Raw genomic sequence first — 21,507 nt, 5'->3', positions numbered from 1 at the left:
TGAATTTAGGGGTCCAGTGTCTAATCCGAATGCGAGTATAAAAATATAAGCATATAAAAATATGTAAGGTACATAAATTGCTTCCCACAAGAAAAGAATGCAATTTGTTCATACGAACACAACAATATAAGCATATAACAGAATATGTAGCTCACTATACAAAGACTCGAACATTTGGATAGGTAGGTAGGTCACTTCAGAGAAATTTAGGGCAGCCAGCTTGAAGTGAGTCACAATGCCGCGAAATAGAGGAATTAAAACAATCTGGTGGGGTGGTATGATATACAAACAGCAGACAGAGAGATCTTCACCAGTTTTAGGTAAAAGCAGTTTTTCATTTGCATTATAAACCCTGGAACATCTAGATCAGCATAATATTAGTGCAGAGAAGCTGTCTGGCATTCAAGACAAGCTTGCAAAATCAGCCCACACACAAGCCAAGAAATAAATATGATAATCTAGAGTGGACATTTTGTTCATGTACAAATCAAAGTTCATTCTCAATTAATGCTTGCTGGCCTATATCGCAATGTCAATCTAATCTGGCAATATTCGTGTAAAACTAAAAATTTTTTTAAAATTTAAATATTTACCGCATTGTGTGTCTGTGTCTGTCCAACTAGGATCAGGATGTTGGAGCAGATGATTGAAAGGCAGAAATTGATCAGAATGATTGATCTCTCCGACCTGATGTACCTGAAAACACATTGTTTATCAAAGTTACATTCCCCCAGAAGTGCAAAGGCATTATTTGTAATATCCCTTGTACATCTATGCACTTACCTCCATAGAACAGCATACACCACGGTCAGTGTGATCAAGGCCAGGCAGGAAAGACCACAGCCCACTATTAGTGTCACAGATGGAACCCCTGAGTACTCCATAGCCTGTGAATGGCACACAAGAGCTTCAGTGAGCAATTGTCAAACCCTTGTACCACTAATAAAAGCCAATTTCAGTGCCTGGTAATAAAGCACATTACAGGATGCTTGCTTGTTGCAGCAAAGCCATTTATACTGCTGAGATTTAGAGGATTAAAGCACAAGTTTTTGTTGACCATCATTTTGAACACAATTTAGAATCCATGTCATCATAATACATATGGCTACCTATCATCTTATTTTGTTGCTTGTATTAGGCGCATACGCCTTAACTAAGCCCTCACAACGCACATTTATTTATGCCTTTCCCCCAGAATTCTATCTAACAACCCCCTCAATCCAGTTCCCAGGAGTCACAAGTCATTGTGACATATCAGCCGTGCATTGCAATGATAGGAGTTATCAAACTTTGCCCCTGCTGCATCACTGAGACAGAGAAAACACCATCATTTTCACACGGGAGCCATTTTTTCACTGACTGGTCACATGGGCAGAGAAAAAATGGCTGCCTCTTACTCTGTAGAGTAAAACAGCCATGTTTTGCTGACTACTGAATTGACTAGTGAAGAGACCAGAGCTGATGGGATTATATCGCAAATGTAAAGCATATTTAAATGTTTCGAGATTAAATAAAGATTAATATTATACAGTTACATTAATCTAAATCAACAAGACAGTGAACTGTATTAGAGGAGGAAGCCATTATTACATAATATGAAAGCCATAATTTATATGCACAATCCTGGTATATCTGCATAATATCTCACCGCTAAGAACTATTTTTTTAATGTAAATAGCAAATTGAATACTGAAATTGAAGAGGCCAGAGCTGATGCTCCTGCATCTCAAATGTGAACATATATAAATGCTTTGAGCAACATTTAGGAAAGGTAAAATGGAGATCATGATGGTCAATATGACTTTTTACCCTCAAATTACTTCAATCTGTGAAGGGGGAAGCTTTAACAGAAGGTGAGGCCATAATTAAAATATTAAAAGAAACCATATATAAACATATATATAAAAAAATATTAATAAATATTTAAATGGCAATTACTTAAACAGGAGATTCTGAGCTCTCTCTCTCTCTCACACACACAAGCTTTGCACCGGTAGATTTCTATCATAATCAAATATGACATAATTAAAGTAAATTATTAAACGTCCATTTGAATACAACCCACATTTTAATCAATACAGCATCTCTTGAGATCCCCGGCAGAAGACAATTCCAATACTTACTATTTCTCTGGGTTGTTGAGCCAAAATGGCGAAGGTAGATACCCGATCACATAAGCATTTGGTGTGGGATGCATCGGTGAGCACAGTTCTGCATCCTTTAGAGCTCCAGCTGCCCCAAGAATCGTTCCTACACAACACAGACAAGATTAAATCGCTTTAACAAGCTTTTTCCCTCTGTGAATCCGTCACTCTGAATCCCCAACAATGCGCTCTCATCTCATCCACTTCACTTCTTACTTGAGCGACAGAAAGTAAACGCAACGCATCTCAGTGCAGCTCGTACTGAGTGCGACTGAAGCGCTGAGGCTCTGTGGTGCTGAACGACTCACTGCTCACAGATACACTCACACCACACAACCAAATAAACCCGAACCTGCGATTCCTTTGACGCTTTTCTTCTTGTTTTGCTTCAGCTTTCTCTTATCGCTCTCTATCGATATGTGTTTCCTCTCGCTTTTCTAATTAGCGCCTTTTGGACGCTTTCCTGAGGGAAAAATTCAGCCGAGAAACGGCGGACGGCATCAGATTGATACTCTCTTGCCTCCTGCCTCGCGCTGCAGCGGAGGGGGGAGATACCTCACAAATAGTCCCCGTTTCTTGTTCGTTCATCCTGATTTCGGCACTTATTCGCGAATATTCTAAGTCTATCCGATTTTATAGCATTTGATTTCACAAAATGCTTTTCCCGAGACATAAACGGCGGGGGAAAACGGAGAGGAACCGTTAACCACCCCGTGGAAACGGGCTGGATGGTAGCAACCAATTTCTCCTTCTCTGGCTAGCAAAATGATAGAATAGACATCTCACCTATTTATTAATGCTTACACATCTCGGCTGATATTGCAGTGGTTACATCTAAAGATCAGCCTGATATGTCTTACTTAACTTAGGTGGTTAATAAATCATTTAAGGCTAAAATATTTGAATAAGCTGATAAACATCATCCAGGTTTGCATTTACTCAGCTTAACTGATTAATGTTTGATAACATTGTATATCTTGTGTAAAATAATCATATCGAGCCTCTGGTATAACAAAATCAGTTAGTCAACAGTTATGAAGTACTATGATTAACCAGCTGAATACAGCTAGTGTAGTCTAGAAGCAACATTGAATTATAGTGCCTCCAAAAGTTGCATAACAAATACATCCCTTTTCCGGAGACTGTATGACATGACATAAGTAACTAAGTAACTTTTCCCTGAGGAAGACTATGAGGATCTCCAAAATTAAACATATATGAAAATGTATGATTCACATGAAAATTTCATGACATTTCTAAGTACCTGAATGTACTTTTCCTATGGATCTGTAATGATCCAAGAGCATTTCATGCATAGCAAATGACTCTTGGTTTTGGATCATATTTAGCTCCAGATATGTGTACAACATAAATCAGGCTGGATTGATTCACTCATGGAAGACTGAGTGTGGCCCTGTCCGGTCTAACCGCATCGACAGCAAGCCGATAGCGACTGACTCCAGGCGTTTATTAGGACGTTGTGGAATGGATTGCTGTGGGTTACTGTGTCAGCAAACCAATTTGATTTGATGCACTCAATATGCAGTCAATTCAGCTGATCATTGACTGTATATGAAATTAAAGAAACAACATCACCTAATCATAATGATCAAAACAAAAGGGCTTTGTTAAAGTAATGTGCATATTTTTACTTTGGTAATTCGTTCTTGGGTAATACATTGGTAATGTACATAGCTTATTTATGGAAGTCTGATATATTTTCTACCAGGGAGAAGGCCATTTATTTTCTGTTTAGTTGCATCTGTTCTCTTGTTACTCACTTGGCTCTTCCGGTCTGGGAGGAATTCGAAAGACACACAGTCTGTGGAGGAGTCTGTGGGTGTAGGAATTACGCTAGGCTCAAGATAGACTCGGTTTCTAGGCAATTGTAAGAGTAGAGACTAATGACTTTTATTAGCCGAGATGTGGCGCTGTCCATGGTACTGAATCACTACATTTAGGCTAGCAGAATAACACTGTAATCAGATTTACGTACAATTCTGACATTTGAGGATTTGTCTTACACTTAAGATTATTCAATATATCCTTTATATTTTATATCAGCTGTACTGTTTGGATGCCAGGCTACTGGCAGTAATGCACATAATATAGTAAACTGTGTGCTTTGAACTGCTGAAACGTTGCAATCAGTGGTCTATTCATGTCCGCTTTGCAGCTACTTTTGGACTGTTCATTTTATACATAAGCATTGAGTCTAACAATAATTCTTTAAAAAAGCAACTCAGTATACACCTAATTCAATGCTGTATGAAAAAAGTAGTAGTACTGTACACCTGACAAAAATACAGCACAAAATGCTCATCAACCACACATCTTTAGTCCTTGATTCCAACATCAAGAAGATATTAAAATATAGATGTTAAAAATGGATATAGATTAAAAAATAGATATTAAATATCTAAGTAAATATTAAAAATGCATAAAACAAATTTATCAACAAACAGCCTCATAGCATTTACTGTACATTGAAATCATAGCACTAAACATGCTGTTAATTTTAATAATTCCTCCTGATGTCAATTTTCTTCAAGATGTGAACAGGTAGAACAAAAATAAATAAATAAAAATGAAGAAAAAAAGGCACTTCTTTTGAAGGTACAGTAACTATTCCATAAATGCATGAAACAAATGATCCATAAATGTTTGAACATGTACAGTAATATACCACAATAATTTCCAAGAGACTTTTATGTGTTTAGCAAATTTATCATGAACATTTTTAAATAAAATTTTAGCATATATGATAACAGAACAATTTTTTCCCACCATTTTTCATCTGTCTACATCCATTTTCAAACATCACTACTTAATTGTAATGGTCTAGTTATGTAACAAATTAATTTTTTAAATAACAAATATTCTCTCAATTAATGTAAGGTCATAAATGGTCATACTAATAAAATAACTGGAAAAATACTGAAGTTTAATTAGTTTAAGATAGTTTAAGATTGAGTACAGCATAGCAAATTGCAAGACTGTCACTTGCATGTCAGCTACCCGTAAACCAAAACAGCATGTTAATGCCACATAAGGTCATGAAAATGTATACAGATTCTGTATTTTGTATGTTTTTGCTGGAAACTCAAGGTCAAGAATTCTGCTACCTATGGAATGAAGGAATGAATGAATGAATGAATGAAGCAGATTTAAAAAAAAGCAACATAAGGCTACTCTTAGAAAAAGAGCTAATGGCAAACCATTACACGACCTTTGCGATTCTAATCATCACCTCTATCCCTTCTGAGGAAAATTTTATGAGGAAAAAAATGGAGATTTATGCCAAAGTGTGGCCCTCCTGTGCTTTTTCATACATGCGAAACTTGATAGAGTTGTAAGTATTCAAGCGAGAATCTGCATGACCGATGCAGAGTTAAGCAACATTTGGCCTCAGAGAGAAAGATTCTGCTTTTAAATCAAGGTAACTTATCATTTTCACAATGCTGGGACATATACCACACCTTCCTGATAGCTTCGAAGAAACCGCTCATCAGTTGTGCTGGGATGGGGAAGAAATACATTGAATCTGATTATATACAAATGCTATCCTGAAGCCATGTTTAAGATAATGTAAGCCATTTAAGTGAAAAAAGCTTACAAGCAAACAGGATTGTAATGGTGACTTCAGGTATTCACAACACATTTTCTTCCATTTTTTCCTGTTACTCATTACCATAATTGTCTTTTGTAAAACAGTGTTTCTATGCACCTACTACATTCTTGCAAAATGAACATGCTTCATTGTTTTTCCTCAAAAATACAGTGTTAATGGCATTCAACAATGTGCATTTAAGTCAACATGAATGAGAAATCCAGTCTAGACACAGTTTAACCTCAGTTTGTCCTCAAACCTCATGTTTTTCCAAACCTGTATGACTTTCTTGCTTTAGTGGAACTCAAAAATAAATTCAATAGACTATGCTAGCCCTGTTTGCCATGCAATTACAATGAAAGCGGAACTAAAGCTTTCAAGTTTCAAAATGAGGCAGAAGAAGTTGTTCTTAAAAATTGTGCTATATTTCAAGTTTTCCAAAGTCATATTATTCCTTTATGTGAAGAACAAAAAAACAAAATTTAATTCGTTATACACTGATAATCTTCCTCTCCAGTGAGTTGTTAACCACAGCAACGGTATCATTGATTCAGTGAGTCAAAATCAAGAATAAGATCATTTTGATTCATGACCAAATCATTCAGACCAGTACTGTGAAGTGGACTGAACTGAAATGATTAATTGAAAAGATTCAATTCATTCATGAATCCAAGCTTCTGTCATAAACGCGCCTATGAGATCTAGGGCGGATGTCAAGATTTTTAGTGAATAGAGAATAATTCACCAAAAATTTGCTGAAAATGTACTTAACCTTAGGCCATTCAAGATGTAGATGAGTTTGTTTCTTCATCAAAACAGATTTAGAGAAATTTTGCATTACATCACTTGCTCAGTGGATCCTATGCAGTGAATGGGTGCCGTCAGAATGAGAGTCCAAACAGCTGACAAAAACATCACAGTAATCGACACGACTCCAGTCCAACAATTAACATCTTGTAAAGTGAAGAGCTGCGTGTTTGTAAGAAACAGATCAATTTTTTTTTTTAAATTTTAAACCATTGCTTCTGGCTGCAATACAGGTACTCTACACAGATTATTGTGATGTTTTTATCAGCTGTTTGGACTCTCATTCTGACGGCACCCATTCACTGCAGAGGATCCATTGGTGAACAAGGGATGTAAAGCTACATTTCTCCAAATCTGTTCCCATGAAGAAACAAACTCATCTACGTCTTGGATGGCCAGAGGGCGAGACATTTTTCAGCAAATTTTTTAAATAAAAAGTTTCCGAAATAAAGCTATTGAATGACTTCAGGACTTTTTGTTATGCTTTCTTGGAGCTTCTGTGGAAGCGCGACAGGTTCCTAGCCATTTTAAATGCATGGAAATTAGACAATCACAAGTCAAACAAGGTTTAGATCAACATGAGGGTGAGTAAATAATGACAGTATTATATTTTTTATGTGAATTAGTCCTTTAAATGTTCCACTCTGCCTGAACCCGGGATGTCAGAGGTTAAAAATACGAGATTTCTCATTCACACCGAGTTCGTATACACTAGCGTATACATAATGACTTCCAAGAAGAGGCACACAGTTATGACATGAATGTCATTGAAATCAGCAGCTGTTTTATACACCTAATTCAATGCTGTATGAAAAAAGTAGTAGTACTGTACACCTGACAAAAATACAGCACAAAATGCTCATCAACCACACATCTTTAGTCCTTGATTCCAACATCAAGAAGATATTAAAATATAGATGTTAAAAATGGATATAGATTAAAAAATAGATATTAAATATCTAAGTAAATATTAAAAATGCATAAAACAAATTTATCAACAAACAGCCTCATAGCATTTACTGTACATTGAAATCATAGCACTAAACATGCTGTTAATTTTAATAATTCCTCCTGATGTCAATTTTCTTCAAGATGTGAACAGGTAGAACAAAAATAAATAAATAAAAATGAAGAAAAAAAGGCACTTCTTTTGAAGGTACAGTAACTATTCCATAAATGCATGAAACAAATGATCCATAAATGTTTGAACATGTACAGTAATATACCACAATAATTTCCAAGAGACTTTTATGTGTTTAGCAAATTTATCATGAACATTTTTAAATAAAATTTTAGCATATATGATAACAGAACAATTTTTTCCCACCATTTTTCATCTGTCTACATCCATTTTCAAACATCACTACTTAATTGTAATGGTCTAGTTATGTAACAAATTAATTTTTTAAATAACAAATATTCTCTCAATTAATGTAAGGTCATAAATGGTCATACTAATAAAATAACTGGAAAAATACTGAAGTTTAATTAGTTTAAGATAGTTTAAGATTGAGTACAGCATAGCAAATTGCAAGACTGTCACTTGCATGTCAACTACCCGTAAACCAAAACAGCATGTTAATGCCACATAAGGTCATGAAAATGTATACAGTGTATTTTGTATGTTTTTGCTGGAAACTCAAGGTCAAGAATTCTGCTACCTATGGAATGAAGGAATGAATGAATGAATGAATGAAGCAGATTTAAAAAAAAGCAACATAAGGCTACTCTTAGAAAAAGAGCTAATGGCAAACCATTACACGACCTTTGCGATTCTAATCATCACCTCTATCCCTTCTGAGGAAAATTTTATGAGGAAAAAAATGGAGATTTATGCCAAAGTGTGGCCCTCCTGTGCTTTTTCATACATGCGAAACTTGATAGAGTTGTAAGTATTCAAGCGAGAATCTGCATGACCGATGCAGAGTTAAGCAACATTTGGCCTCAGAGAGAAAGATTCTGCTTTTAAATCAAGGTAACTTATCATTTTCACAATGCTGGGACATATACCACACCTTCCTGATAGCTTCGAAGAAACCGCTCATCAGTTGTGCTGGGATGGGGAAGAAATACATTGAATCTGATTATATACAAATGCTATCCTGAAGCCATGTTTAAGATAATGTAAGCCATTTAAGTGAAAAAAGCTTACAAGCAAACAGGATTGTAATGGTGACTTCAGGTATTCACAACACATTTTCTTCCATTTTTTCCTGTTACTCATTACCATAATTGTCTTTTGTAAAACAGTGTTTCTATGCACCTACTACGTTCTTGCAAAATGAACATGCTTCATTGTTTTTCCTCAAAAATACAGTGTTAATGGCATTCAACAATGTGCATTTAAGTCAACATGAATGAGAAATCCAGTCTAGACACAGTTTAACCTCAGTTTGTCCTCAAACCTCATGTTTTTCCAAACCTGTATGACTTTCTTGCTTTAGTGGAACTCAAAAATAAATTCAATAGACTATGCTAGCCCTGTTTGCCATGCAATTACAATGAAAGCGGAACTAAAGCTTTCAAGTTTCAAAATGAGGCAGAAGAAGTTGTTCTTAAAAATTGTGCTATATTTCAAGTTTTCCAAAGTCATATTATTCCTTTATGTGAAGAACAAAAAAACAAAATTTAATTCGTTATACACTGATAATCTTCCTCTCCAGTGAGTTGTTAACCACAGCAACGGTATCATTGATTCAGTGAGTCAAAATCAAGAATAAGATCATTTTGATTCATGACCAAATCATTCAGACCAGTACTGTGAAGTGGACTGAACTGAAATGATTAATTGAAAAGATTCAATTCATTCATGAATCCAAGCTTCTGTCATAAACGCGCCTATGAGATCTAGGGCGGATGTCAAGATTTTTAGTGAATAGAGAATAATTCACCAAAAATTTGCTGAAAATGTACTTAACCTTAGGCCATTCAAGATGTAGATGAGTTTGTTTCTTCATCAAAACAGATTTAGAGAAATTTTGCATTACATCACTTGCTCAGTGGATCCTATGCAGTGAATGGGTGCTGTCAGAATGAGAGTCCAAACAGCTGACAAAAACATCACAGTAATCGACACGACTCCAGTCCAACAATTAACATCTTGTAAAGTGAAGAGCTGCGTGTTTGTAAGAAACAGATCAATTTTTTTTTTTAAATTTTAAACCATTGCTTCTGGCTGCAATACAGGTACTCTACACAGATTATTGTGATGTTTTTATCAGCTGTTTGGACTCTCATTCTGACGGCACCCATTCACTGCAGAGGATCCATTGGTGAACAAGGGATGTAAAGCTACATTTCTCCAAATCTGTTCCCATGAAGAAACAAACTCATCTACGTCTTGGATGGCCAGAGGGCGAGACATTTTTCAGCAAATTTTTTAAATAAAAAGTTTCCGAAATAAAGCTATTGAATGACTTCAGGACTTTTTGTTATGCTTTCTTGGAGCTTCTGTGGAAGCGCGACAGGTTCCTAGCCATTTTAAATGCATGGAAATTAGACAATCACAAGTCAAACAAGGTTTAGATCAACATGAGGGTGAGTAAATAATGACAGTATTATATTTTTTATGTGAATTAGTCCTTTAAATGTTCCACTCTGCCTGAACCCGGGATGTCAGAGGTTAAAAATACGAGATTTCTCATTCACACCGAGTTCGTATACACTAGCGTATACATAATGACTTCCAAGAAGAGGCACACAGTTATGACATGAATGTCATTGAAATCAGCAGCTGTTTTCCCTCGTTGTTTGGGAAAATCTCTTGGGGCTAATTAAAATTGCACCTCAAAATATGCACAATCATGCCAGAGAGAGCTGATAGAGTTGTGCATTTGTGTTCTGTAATTGTTTGCTTGCACAGGCCAATTTTGATTTTGTGCAAAGAGTAAACACGTTAACGAACAAATTTATTAATGAACATGCGTCCACATAAATAATCATGCAAACAGATTAGAGACTAAACTCAACAGCAAATATATTCAAATTTATCATGAATAGGCATGAAATCCACATTATTTGAGCCCAATAAGAGCGGCTCTCTTTTAATAGCAAATATAAAGCCTGTTTATGTTCCTGAGCGTTTCGGGGCAGAGACCCCTCCCTCTTTATAAACCACATATAATAATACCACAGGGCTAAAATGACACTCAAGGAGGCAGACTCGGGTGGCGCGTCATTCAATGAAAATTGAATTTGGTAAATAAGACTTCTCTGTGTTCTTATCGGTCACCGCACAGAGGTCTGGCTCATACTGCCTCAGAAGCACCGTGTAATTTTCATATTTGAAGATTATTAAGATTAAATAGAAGGCATTTTCAATTTACAGCATGGGCCAGACGGGACTAAATAAGTAAACCATTAAATGACTAGAATTATACAGATATCATATAATTATTGAAAAAGATAATATCAAAACAACCCGAATTAACACGATAGACATGTTAAAGGCATAGTTCACTGTAAAATGAAAATTCTATAATCATTTATTATGTCGTTCCAAACATGCATGAGTTTTTTCTTCTTTGTAAAATAAAATAAAATAAAATAAAAAGCAGTAAGGCAACAAGTATTCAAATGTACATAGAATGTGCAGTTATCAAAATATATTCTTTTGTGTTCCACATAATAATGATGCAGGTTTGGAACAAAATGAGGGCATGTAAATGATGACAAATTTTCATTTTTGGGGTGAACTATCCCTTGAACTTTTATGGTATTTACTTTAATGCTTTTCAGAGCTTGACAACCACTGAACACTATGAAAGAATCTTGTATGGAAATAAACTATGTAATAATACCAAAGGGAAAAAAACAGCACATGACATGGTACACACAGTACTAATTACTAATTTAAATAAAACTTATTAGTGCTCCAGACATCTCTGTGTGGCTAAACCTGACTCCATTTCTAGAAAACCTCCCTTCAACAGAACCTGTCTCTGCACAGCCAGCCAAAAGAAATACGTGCTTTATTAATTGCACGCTAGGGAACAAAGGGGAAAAGCCTGCCAAATCCAAATGGACTCAGATGAAAAGCAAAGACAAGACGAAATGTCTCTAAAGAGGGTCTACGAGCTATAGTCACAAGCACAAGTGTCAATAGAGGATATTAGATCCACCACAAAATCCATCACACAACATTTGTTCTATACAAAGATAAGTCGTATGATACTGCCAGAGAAGCTGCTCTGGTCATAGTAATTTAGTGGTTAAAGACCTGAGCCCAAAGATTTTAGGCTTAATGCTAGTTAGAATTGATCCATGAACCATCACAACTATGCCTTTAGTGAATCTTCCAAGTAGAAAATGTACTGTATGTCACTTTAAATAAGAAAACCACTTCGGAATGGCAAAATCTCAAGAACAAGTATTAAATATTGGGCCACCACTGTTTCTACTTCCTGTGTCATGTATCAAACTTGTTTCTTTAGTTCAACATGTATACCATGCAAGAGGTCAGCTGGATTGTTTTAAATATTTTTGTGGAAACCTTTTTTCAAGATAATTTGATGAATACAAAATTCAAAGAACAGAATTTATTTGAAATATAAATAATTTGCAACATTTACTGAACCTTTCGATCAACTTAATGTATCCTTGCTAAATAAAAGCATTAATTTCTTTAAATAATAAATAAATAAATAAACTTTTGAATTGTAGTACAGTACTTTCAAAAAGCACTTCAAAAGTGGGAAAATGTTATAGTTTATAGCATCATAATGTTACCCCACATATAATTTTCTCCAGCTATAAAAATGATTGCGGCTGGGCCAGCTGTAATGCCTTGAGGTGGTTGGGGATTTGTCCGTTTCATCTTTTACTCATTCTTTAGTGACACTGGGGTAATTATTCTCACACAGCCTTTTAAAGGCCACTGATGGAAGTGACAATCTCACACTGCAGTTCTGTTTCCTGTAGAAGCTAAAGGTTGTGTTGAGGTGGGTTGAGGTAAGCAGGATCTTGACCTATTCTCAGAATAACTATCAAAGTAATTTAGTATATTTCACAGTAATACAAGGTCAGTTTTCTCAAAATCAACATGAAATGCTGGTTGCATTGAATTTACTTTGCATTTTAATTTACTTTTAATTTTGAACGCAATTAACGCACACGCCTCACCCCCAGATCTAAGTATGTCAATTTCGATTTGAACACACCTTATTATTATACACCGATTAGCTTCGGTGTGTTCATCAAAGTACCGCGAGAGCGATTCGAAAGCATCTGGAGCCAAAAGCCACTGAAAGGCAAGCCTGCTACCTTTATCAAGAAAAGCGTAACGGCTAATGCTAACGCTGCTGCTTTGGCGGTACACAGGGTAGGAGACCAGAGGCCCTTTTGTTTGAATGGTTGTCAATGGAGGAGAGGCTTCACTACGCTGAATAAACAGCTTTTGTGAGGAAACAGCTTATCATTTAATAAATCAACAGCCTACTGGCTAATCTTCAACATGTTTTACACTAAAAATAGTTTTGGACTGAACTATTTTTAGAGTTTACACCGAAAAAAAAAAACGTTTTATAAGAGAAGTCACAGACTTTTTGTGACAGGGGGGATCCAGCTTATGGCACTTCTCATTCATTCCTATGGTATCGGTAAATTGTGACTGAGTGTCGCACAACTTTGACTGAAATTCAATGGATGTCAAGGCTGTAATGTGACTATAGAATACCCAAGACGTGTCACTTGTATAGTTTTGAATGGGGGAAAATGCAACGCTCAATATGGCCGCTCTATCGAAGGAAGCCCTGCCTTTTGAGTAAAAGAGCCAATCACTAATCGGTAAAGTCATCACGTCACTGCAGCTGACGTTACAAGTCCAGGTTGCTATAGAAACAGCCAGCATTCTGAGATGCACGCTTAAGACTGCGTATGCGCACTGGCTGGTCTAGTCGGAATAATAAGCTTTTTTTAACGTTATTTGAGCATAAGAAACAACATTTATAAGACAGTAGCTGACAGATTTCATTGGTGATTTCAAATACGAAATTTAATCGTAAGCTTGGCAGAGAGTTTTGGAGAATTTGATATTTCCCCATTCAACTGTGTCAGCTACTGTGTCAACTACTGTCTTATAAATGTTGGTTCTTATGCTCAAATAACGTAAAAAAAAAACGTATTATTCCGACTAGACCAGCCAGTGCGCATGCGCAGTCTTAAGCGTGCATCTCAGAATGCTGGCTGTTTCTATAGCAACCTGGACTTCTAAGGTCAGCTGCAGTGACGTGATGACTTTACCGATTAATAAATGTATATAAATTTTTGGGTAAATTATCCCTTTAATAGTTTTTTATTTCCAGATTTTTTATTAATATGTAAATAGGAATTTTTAAATGAAATGATACTCTAAATAGGAAACTAAATCTACCAGTAGATGGCGGTAAATGTCTGAATGAAATCATTGATTTGTTCAAATGGCTGATTCATTCAAGAATGAAGTAAATGCTCTCTTTAAATGGGCCACTGAATAATTAGAACTACCAAATTTTGCTATAAGTTTGATTGCATCATATAATAATTGCTGTTAATAGTGTTCATCGTCTGTCGATATGCCAGACATTTCTGCCATATGTACATTAACTGACAGTCACCACTGATAAGCTACCACTAAATATTGTAGAAACTTAATTTGCTGTAAAGTTGCTTTTCAACGATTTGTATCGTGTTAAAAGTGTTTTTGCTTTAACATAAGAAACAAGTTATTGCAATTTGATTCAAGATTACAAACACATTTTTTTTTTACTTGAATTGTGTGAAATAAGACCAATAACAGGCATTAATAAAGTAAATCTGATTTCATGTTGACTTTAGAGTGAAAAGATAATAGGAGCCTGACAGCACCGCAAGTGTTCAAAATATTTTTTCTATCAAATGTATTTAGTAACACAATCAAAATTCTATTACTGCTAATGTCAACTGCTGTTTCACCTCGATGGCAGTGGGAACACGTTTCCATGGATACAATGGCTGGATATTTCAACAAGTACCACTATTTATTATTGGCCATGAAGTTATTGTATTAAAGATTCATTTTCACAAATCAGAACACAATCTTGGAGACATACCATTTACACACATAAAACTGACTTTCACTTACATAATAGAGCTGTCCCACAGTGCACAGAATGGATTCATTGTTCCCTGCAAGAAAACAAACACACACTGTGATTGGACACGCAAAACAATGATTAGACATATCACAGTACATGCCAGTAAAAAGACACTACGATAGCCGATATCGCAAAACACAAGTTGCGTTATTTAAAAGATAAACAAGAAAGGGGAAAAAGTCTTGTGGAGAAAAGAGCTGTAGCCATATCTTGATGACACAACGAGGAGAGAAATAACTGGTGATGGCAAATTAATTATTGGACTAATTACTGCTATTTGTCTGTTGATTAATGAGCCTGAAACAAATGACAGAGGCATTGTAGGAGCTCCCTTTGATTGGCTGTAGTGATTCAAAGAGGAACAGAACACATTTCCTTCCGATTTCAGCTCAAATCCACTCAGATTCTTTTAGTTTATCTTCAAAAGGCCATATGTTTCATTGCAGCAATGAATTACACAATCAATTACACTATTACAAGGGAGGATTTGTATCAATTTGATTAATGTTGCAGTATCATATGCTGCAGAACCGTGTATATAAATATATACATAAACATATTATTTTGTAAATCAACATTATTTATATGCTGTTGTAGTGTTTATAATTGCTGCTTTCTATAGATTGATTGGTTATGATGCAAATAATTGATTATTGTGACATGAATCTGTGTTAAAAGATAACTTTTAGACAGAAAAAAAGCTTAAAATTATTTTTTACACTGAAAAAAATATATATATATATTTTGAAAAAAAAAATCCACATAAGACGCAGCAGGGGATCGTTATCTCTCATCGTCATTCTCCACCTGATCTATTTAAAGGATTTTGATGACATCCATAAATGGAGGATTTCTGTGATATAAAGGCTGTAGATTCCTTCCCTTGTGTAAAATAAATGTCATATTCACATGCCCCTTCAAACCAACAGACCAATAAAACAGTAAAAGAGTCCAAAACTAGGAAGTTTTAAAATATATGTGACCTCCATGTCAGCATTAATTAGCCTCTCTGGATTGTTTTGGTGAAGCGTGTTGAGATCTGACTGCTGCTTACATTAGCTAGATGAGCTAACTCAATCTCCAGCTGGGCTTCTGTAACCCTGGGTTCTGGTTGGACAGTCACAGCAATCACTTTTGAGTTCACAGCAGTGTTATTCCTGTGGGTTAGATCAAATCAACAGTCAGTTCACGCTTGAACGAAGAATTGCTAATTTCATTCATTTCAGTACTTCCATAATCATCAGCATTGATTTTTGTTTAAACTCCCCATTCTGCACATTTTAATGGAAATGGCTCATTTAGCACAGAACTTTGTCTTTCCATGTTGGACTTGCTGTGAGGTCGTGATTTTTGGTATTTCACTTCAAATTAGATACTTTCTGCTAGCAGAGACCAGAAATGATGATATGCTTGACCACTTGGATTTTAGAGGGTGAAATAAAAAAATAAAGAATAAATAAACAAATGAATATTATTCAAGATCCAACTGTAAAGAGGGACAAAGTTACAGTATATTAAACACAACAAATTGAAATGTGTTTAGTTTCTGATTAACTCAAAATGATCGCCTCTGGGTGAAACAATCACATAGAGATAAAAAGAAGTCAATTTGTCATCACTACACTCAAAAACGTTACTTCAGTACTTTAATACTTTTTAATTTCATGACCAAAAACAATATTTGTTGGCTATGAATAAATGTTAAACATATTCAAGTGATCTTATCTAATGCAACAAGGGTGCAAAATCATTTTGATATTAAGATTCAAGTACACTCAATTGCATACTTCCTCCTCTAACTAAACCAATATTCCTTGTATAACATTTGTCAACTTGAACTGTTTAGGGCATGATTTCATGGTCCATTTAAAAAGAAGCAAAGACGGAAAATGGATGGCCAACAAATAGCTTCTCAAGAGTTCACAGTGAGAAATGAATTTCTAAAAGTAACGACAAAGATGCCACATCTGAAACAGATCTTTTAGGTTTTTGTTTTTTTACTGACATTATTTTACAGTCTGTCAATCTTCATTTTTGATTATGGTATTCAGAACACATATGTATTGAGTGGACTAAGCCATGGAAAAGAAATGTGTCTTTGTCTATAAGCAGATCGTCCTAAAGGCAAAAATTAATCCTTTTGAAATTAATGTATAGATTGGATCAAAGACATTATCTGTGCACGGTTAACCAGACTCTTGGTTTGATTTAATCAAGCAGAAGTGGTGTTGTATGGTGTCATGAATGTCCACACAGCCTGAAAGACATGAAATAACACAAGACTCTTAAAGGGGAAGTTAATCTAAAATTTAAATTCTGTTCTTATGTACTCCATCATGACCGTTTACAGGAGTGGGGAGGGATTAAGGGGCTTGCTTTAAAGTGGTTCTCATCCTATCTACATGGAAGATCCTTTGCGGTGGAGCTAGGAAGCTCTATTTCATCTTCACAGTTTATTTCCTCGGGGGTTCCTCAGGGCTCATGTCTTGGTCCTGTGTTGTTCTCTTTATATATGCTGCCTTTGGGTCTAATCTGTCAAAAATTTAATGTGGCTTATCATTGTTATGCTGATGACATCCAGCTGTATGTGCCCCTAAGATGTTACAATGACTCCAATATTTCAACTTTGTTTGAGTGTTTGGATGAAATAAGGACATGGATGGCTTCTAGTTTTCTGCAGCTCAATGAGTCTAAATCGGAAGTGGTGATTTTTGGCCCTCCAAAGTTAGCCAAACAGCTTTCTGTACATCTAGGCCCCTTAGCCACTAATATTAACACTCAAGTAAGAAACCTTGGTGTAATCTTTGAAGTTAGTTGAAGTTTGACAGACAAGTTGGTGCTGTTGTTAAAAGAAGCTTCTATCAATTGCGAATTATTGCTAAATTGAAGAGAATTTTGTCTTTTGAGGACATGGAAACCATGATTCATGCTTTTGTTTCATCCAGATTGGATTATTGCAACTCATTATTTCTGTCAGGACCACTCTCGTCAAAGATGATTGACAATTAGCATACAGTTTGGATTGGCGGTATGGTTCTGTTCTGGGCAAGAACTCCCTGCGCATCCATGCAGCTTAGCATGGATGAGAGCAGGGAGAGCAGCGATAACCCCCCCAGGGTAAACAGAACAGAACCAACATAAATGTATTGCAGATATCGTTAATGTTCAATAATGTTATGTACACATTTTTGAATTAGTCTGATTCAAAGGAGAATCCGAAGGCTGAATCCTGACTGACAGAGGAGGAGTTGGGGATGGAGAAGGGTAATTAGCTATTGAGCAATGCGAAAACTGCTGATAATACTGAGGGACCTTATATATGAATGCTTAGATAGGTGTCGTATTCCCATAGGTTGATGGGGATCAGCTGAGAGTCAGCTGATGCGAGCTTGACTAATGTGGCCTGCCAGAACTAACGCTACGCTAGATATTTAGGGTTGTCTAAGAATCTGCTCTCACGGCTGATCGAGCCTTCTCTGTGGCAGCCCCACATCTTTGGAATAGTCTCCCATTGCACATTAGATCATGTGACTGTTTTAAATCAATGTTGAAAACACACCTTTATTCTGTGGCATACATTTGCCCCTAGCTTTTGGGACACTGAGCAGTAATGGATATTTTGTGTATTGTGTTGGTTTGAGTAATTTTTAGACATGTAAAGCACTTTGGTCAACTGGTGTTGTTTTAAATGCTATATAAATAAATGTTGATTGATTGATTGTTTGATTGATTGATCATGGAACAACAGGGACGTTTCTAGCCTTTCATCAGTACTGGGGCATATGCTCACCATTAAAAAAAGGTGAGCACATATTTTGATACTCTCCTTTTAATAATGTTTTGGGTATAAATACAGTATTTTATTTATTTTTTATGCAGTTCACAAGCTGCATGTGCAAAAAAAGAGCTGCTTTGTCGTTGACAAACGATAGAACACATCTGCAAATTTTTGTTTCCTACAATGGATTGTAGGTAAATATTCACCTCATCCAGCGCTCTTTTTGTTTTTTGTCTTATAATAGTATCTTGTTATTATTGCAGTGTGAGAAATCATTGCAAACGATTCAGTGTGTGAGTAAACTGTCCGAATTAATCAAACTGAATAGTGAACAATTCTTTTTACAAAGCTGTTTGAGTAATTAGATCAAAAGAGTGATTCAAATCTGCTAGATCTGATTCTAAAAAGCTGAAAAAAAGAAGAAAAAAAACACACACACACACACACGCATTCTTAATTGCTGAAATATCATCAGAGAAAATGATTCTCAGGTTGGTATATGAGTTCAGAGGTACCCGTCTACCCAGATGAGGAACCCAGTGTGAACGTGTTAAGCAGTCTTCGCTCAGTGTGGGCACACTTGGCCCGGTCACTTCCCCAGCGGCTGTAGCACACTGCTCGCTCTCGGTGTCAATCAATCATGAAGCGGTTGTCTAGTTATCCTCATCTCTCTCTCTGGTGCAGACTGCCATTTCCTCAACCTCACACACACACACACACGCATTCTTAATTGCTGAAATATCATCAGAGAAAATGATTCTCAGGTTGGTATATGTCAGTTTCACTGACACAGAAGAATTTATCAGTAATACTTTACTGGGGTACAGTGGTATTTTACTGGGGCTTGTACCCCAAAGGATCAACCCTCTGGAACACAAAAGATGATTTTGGTAACACTTTATTTTAAGGACCAGTTCTCACTATTAACTAGTAGCTTATTAGCATGCATATTACTTATTCTGAATGACAGTATTCTAGATCCCTTAACCCGACCCAATACCTAAACTTAACAACTAACTTACTAAATATCTTATAATAGTATCTTGTTATTATTGCAGTGTGAGAAATCATTGCAAACGATTCAGTGTGTGAGTAAACTGTCCGAATTAATCAAACTGAATAGTGAACAATTCTTTTTACAAAGCTGTTTGAGTAATTAGATCAAAAGAGTGATTCAAATCTGCTAGATCTGATTCTAAAAAGCTGAAAAAAAGAAGAAAACACACACACACACACACACACGCATTCTTAATTGCTGAAATATCATCAGAGAAAATGATTCTCAGGTTGGTATATGTCAGTTTCACTGACACAGAAGAATTTATCAGTAATACTTTACTGGGGTACAGTGGTATTTTACTGGGGCTTGTACCCCAAAGGATCAACCCTCTGGAACACAAAAGATGATTTTGGTAACACTTTATTTTAAGGACCAGTTCTCACTATTAACTAGTAGCTTATTAGCATGCATATTACTTATTCTGAATGACAGTATTCTAGATCCCTTAACCCGACCCAATACCTAAACTTAACAACTAACTTACTAAATATGAACAAGCAGCCAATTAGGAGTTTATTGAGGGAAAACTCTTCCCTAATCTAAAGTGTTACCAAGATTTTTAACAAAATGTTCAAGATTTTGCACACAACACTATATTTCAAGTCTACTGGAACTATAGAACTGACTGAAATTTAAATTAATTGAAGATTTACCATTTAGATTTTACAACTGAACTAGTAAATAAAACAGATTATTGGACGATTACTGGAATATGTTTTATAAATGTATATAAATTCACTAGAAATTTCTGAGTGAAACTTTTTTCTACACTATTTTTTTTTCTCAGTGTAAAAAAGCCATAGTCACCATTTACTTTCATTATATGAAGGAGAAAAAAATTAAATAAATAAATTTCCATGTAGGGATAAAAATCTTAATATAACTATTTGTTTCCCCAAAAAACACATTTCTTGTAACTATTCACACTAAAAACAAGGATCCATGGAGTTTATACACTGATGATTCTCATAGTATGATCAACAGAATATTTTGTCTTGTGATTAAATGTTCAACAACATGATCTGTCTTTACAAATCCCTCTGCTATGTTGCATTGTTTTTGTTTGCTTGTTTCTTTGTAACACTTCTCTTCTGTTATCTTCCACTGTTTGTACTGATTTCCATCTCCCTACTGGCTTCAGTGAATCCAACAGAGCTCAAGAACAGAGGACCGCCCTTTTTCTCTGTTCTTCCATGTACTCTCTCCCTGTCAGTGGGAATTCCATGGAGGAATCATACTCAGGTTTGCTGAGATTTGACTGACAGCTCAGAGCCACACCAGGAAAGGTCTGTTCTGTCCCGTGTGTCTCCGGAGGTTTGAGTGGAAGTCCTAAAATGGAACAGGAGGTTTTGATCCCGAGCTTCAAGACGGACTCTGAGAATAACCAAGAATTTTCATTCTGACTTACAGGTTGGGAGTGAAAACACCGTAGTTTGTTGTATCAGCTTCTGTTTTTAAGACTAGAGGAAAATCACAAGGAATCTGAGGAAAAATAGCTCCCTTTAAGTTGGTCTCTCCGGCTAACCCATACTCTAATTCAGTTTACAGTGTTTCAATCGATTCCCCTCTTATTCTTTTCTCTTCTTTTACCCTGCCATCTGAATTAGAAATTTCTAATCTTATTCATAAATCTAATTCTTCTACATGCTTATTTGATCCCATACCAACTCACCTGGTAAAAGCCTGTCTTCCTTCTCTTTCTCCTCTTATAACTCGTATTGTTCATACTTCTCTTAGCTCTGGCACTGTTCCATCATCTTTTAAAATAGCTTCTATAACCCCAATTCTTAAAAAACCTGGTGCAGACCCTAACAATTTAGATAACTTCCGTCCCATTTCAAATCTTCCTTTTATTTTGAAAATTCTTGAAAAAGCAGTTGCAGCACAGATCCAAGCTCACCTTAGTAATAATAACTTATATGAGTGTTTTCAGTCAGGATTTCGTCCCAAGCATAGTACCGAAACCGCCTTGGTGAGAGTAACAAATGATCTGTTAA

At 35.8% G+C, this 21,507-nt stretch overlaps 1 protein-coding gene across 5 annotated transcripts in view; it reads right to left on the bottom strand.

Annotated features, from left to right (window-relative positions):
- Window positions 1–21,507, bottom strand: part of LOC107736840 (adhesion G protein-coupled receptor B3-like) — a 195,634-nt gene that overhangs the window by 39,910 nt on the left and 134,217 nt on the right. For all 5 annotated transcript variants that reach the window (XM_016548194.1, XM_016548193.1, XM_016548195.1 and 2 more), the window contains 5 exons: window positions 15,727–15,829; window positions 14,660–14,703; window positions 2,124–2,250; window positions 784–887; window positions 594–696 (listed from right to left, as the gene is read on the bottom strand). In XM_016548194.1, the coding sequence (XP_016403680.1) occupies window positions 594–696; window positions 784–887; window positions 2,124–2,250; window positions 14,660–14,703; window positions 15,727–15,829 (481 nt within the window). The remainder of the gene's footprint in view (window positions 1–593; window positions 697–783; window positions 888–2,123; window positions 2,251–14,659; window positions 14,704–15,726; window positions 15,830–21,507) is intronic.

The sequence above is a fragment of the Sinocyclocheilus rhinocerous genome, unplaced genomic scaffold (genome assembly GCF_001515625.1).
Source record: "Sinocyclocheilus rhinocerous isolate Xijiao unplaced genomic scaffold, SAMN03320098_v1.1 scaffold1214, whole genome shotgun sequence".
NCBI lineage: Eukaryota > Metazoa > Chordata > Actinopteri > Cypriniformes > Cyprinidae > Sinocyclocheilus > Sinocyclocheilus rhinocerous.
The sequence above is the reverse complement of the archived record's forward strand: the minus strand, read 5'-3'. Positions and strand labels throughout refer to the sequence as shown.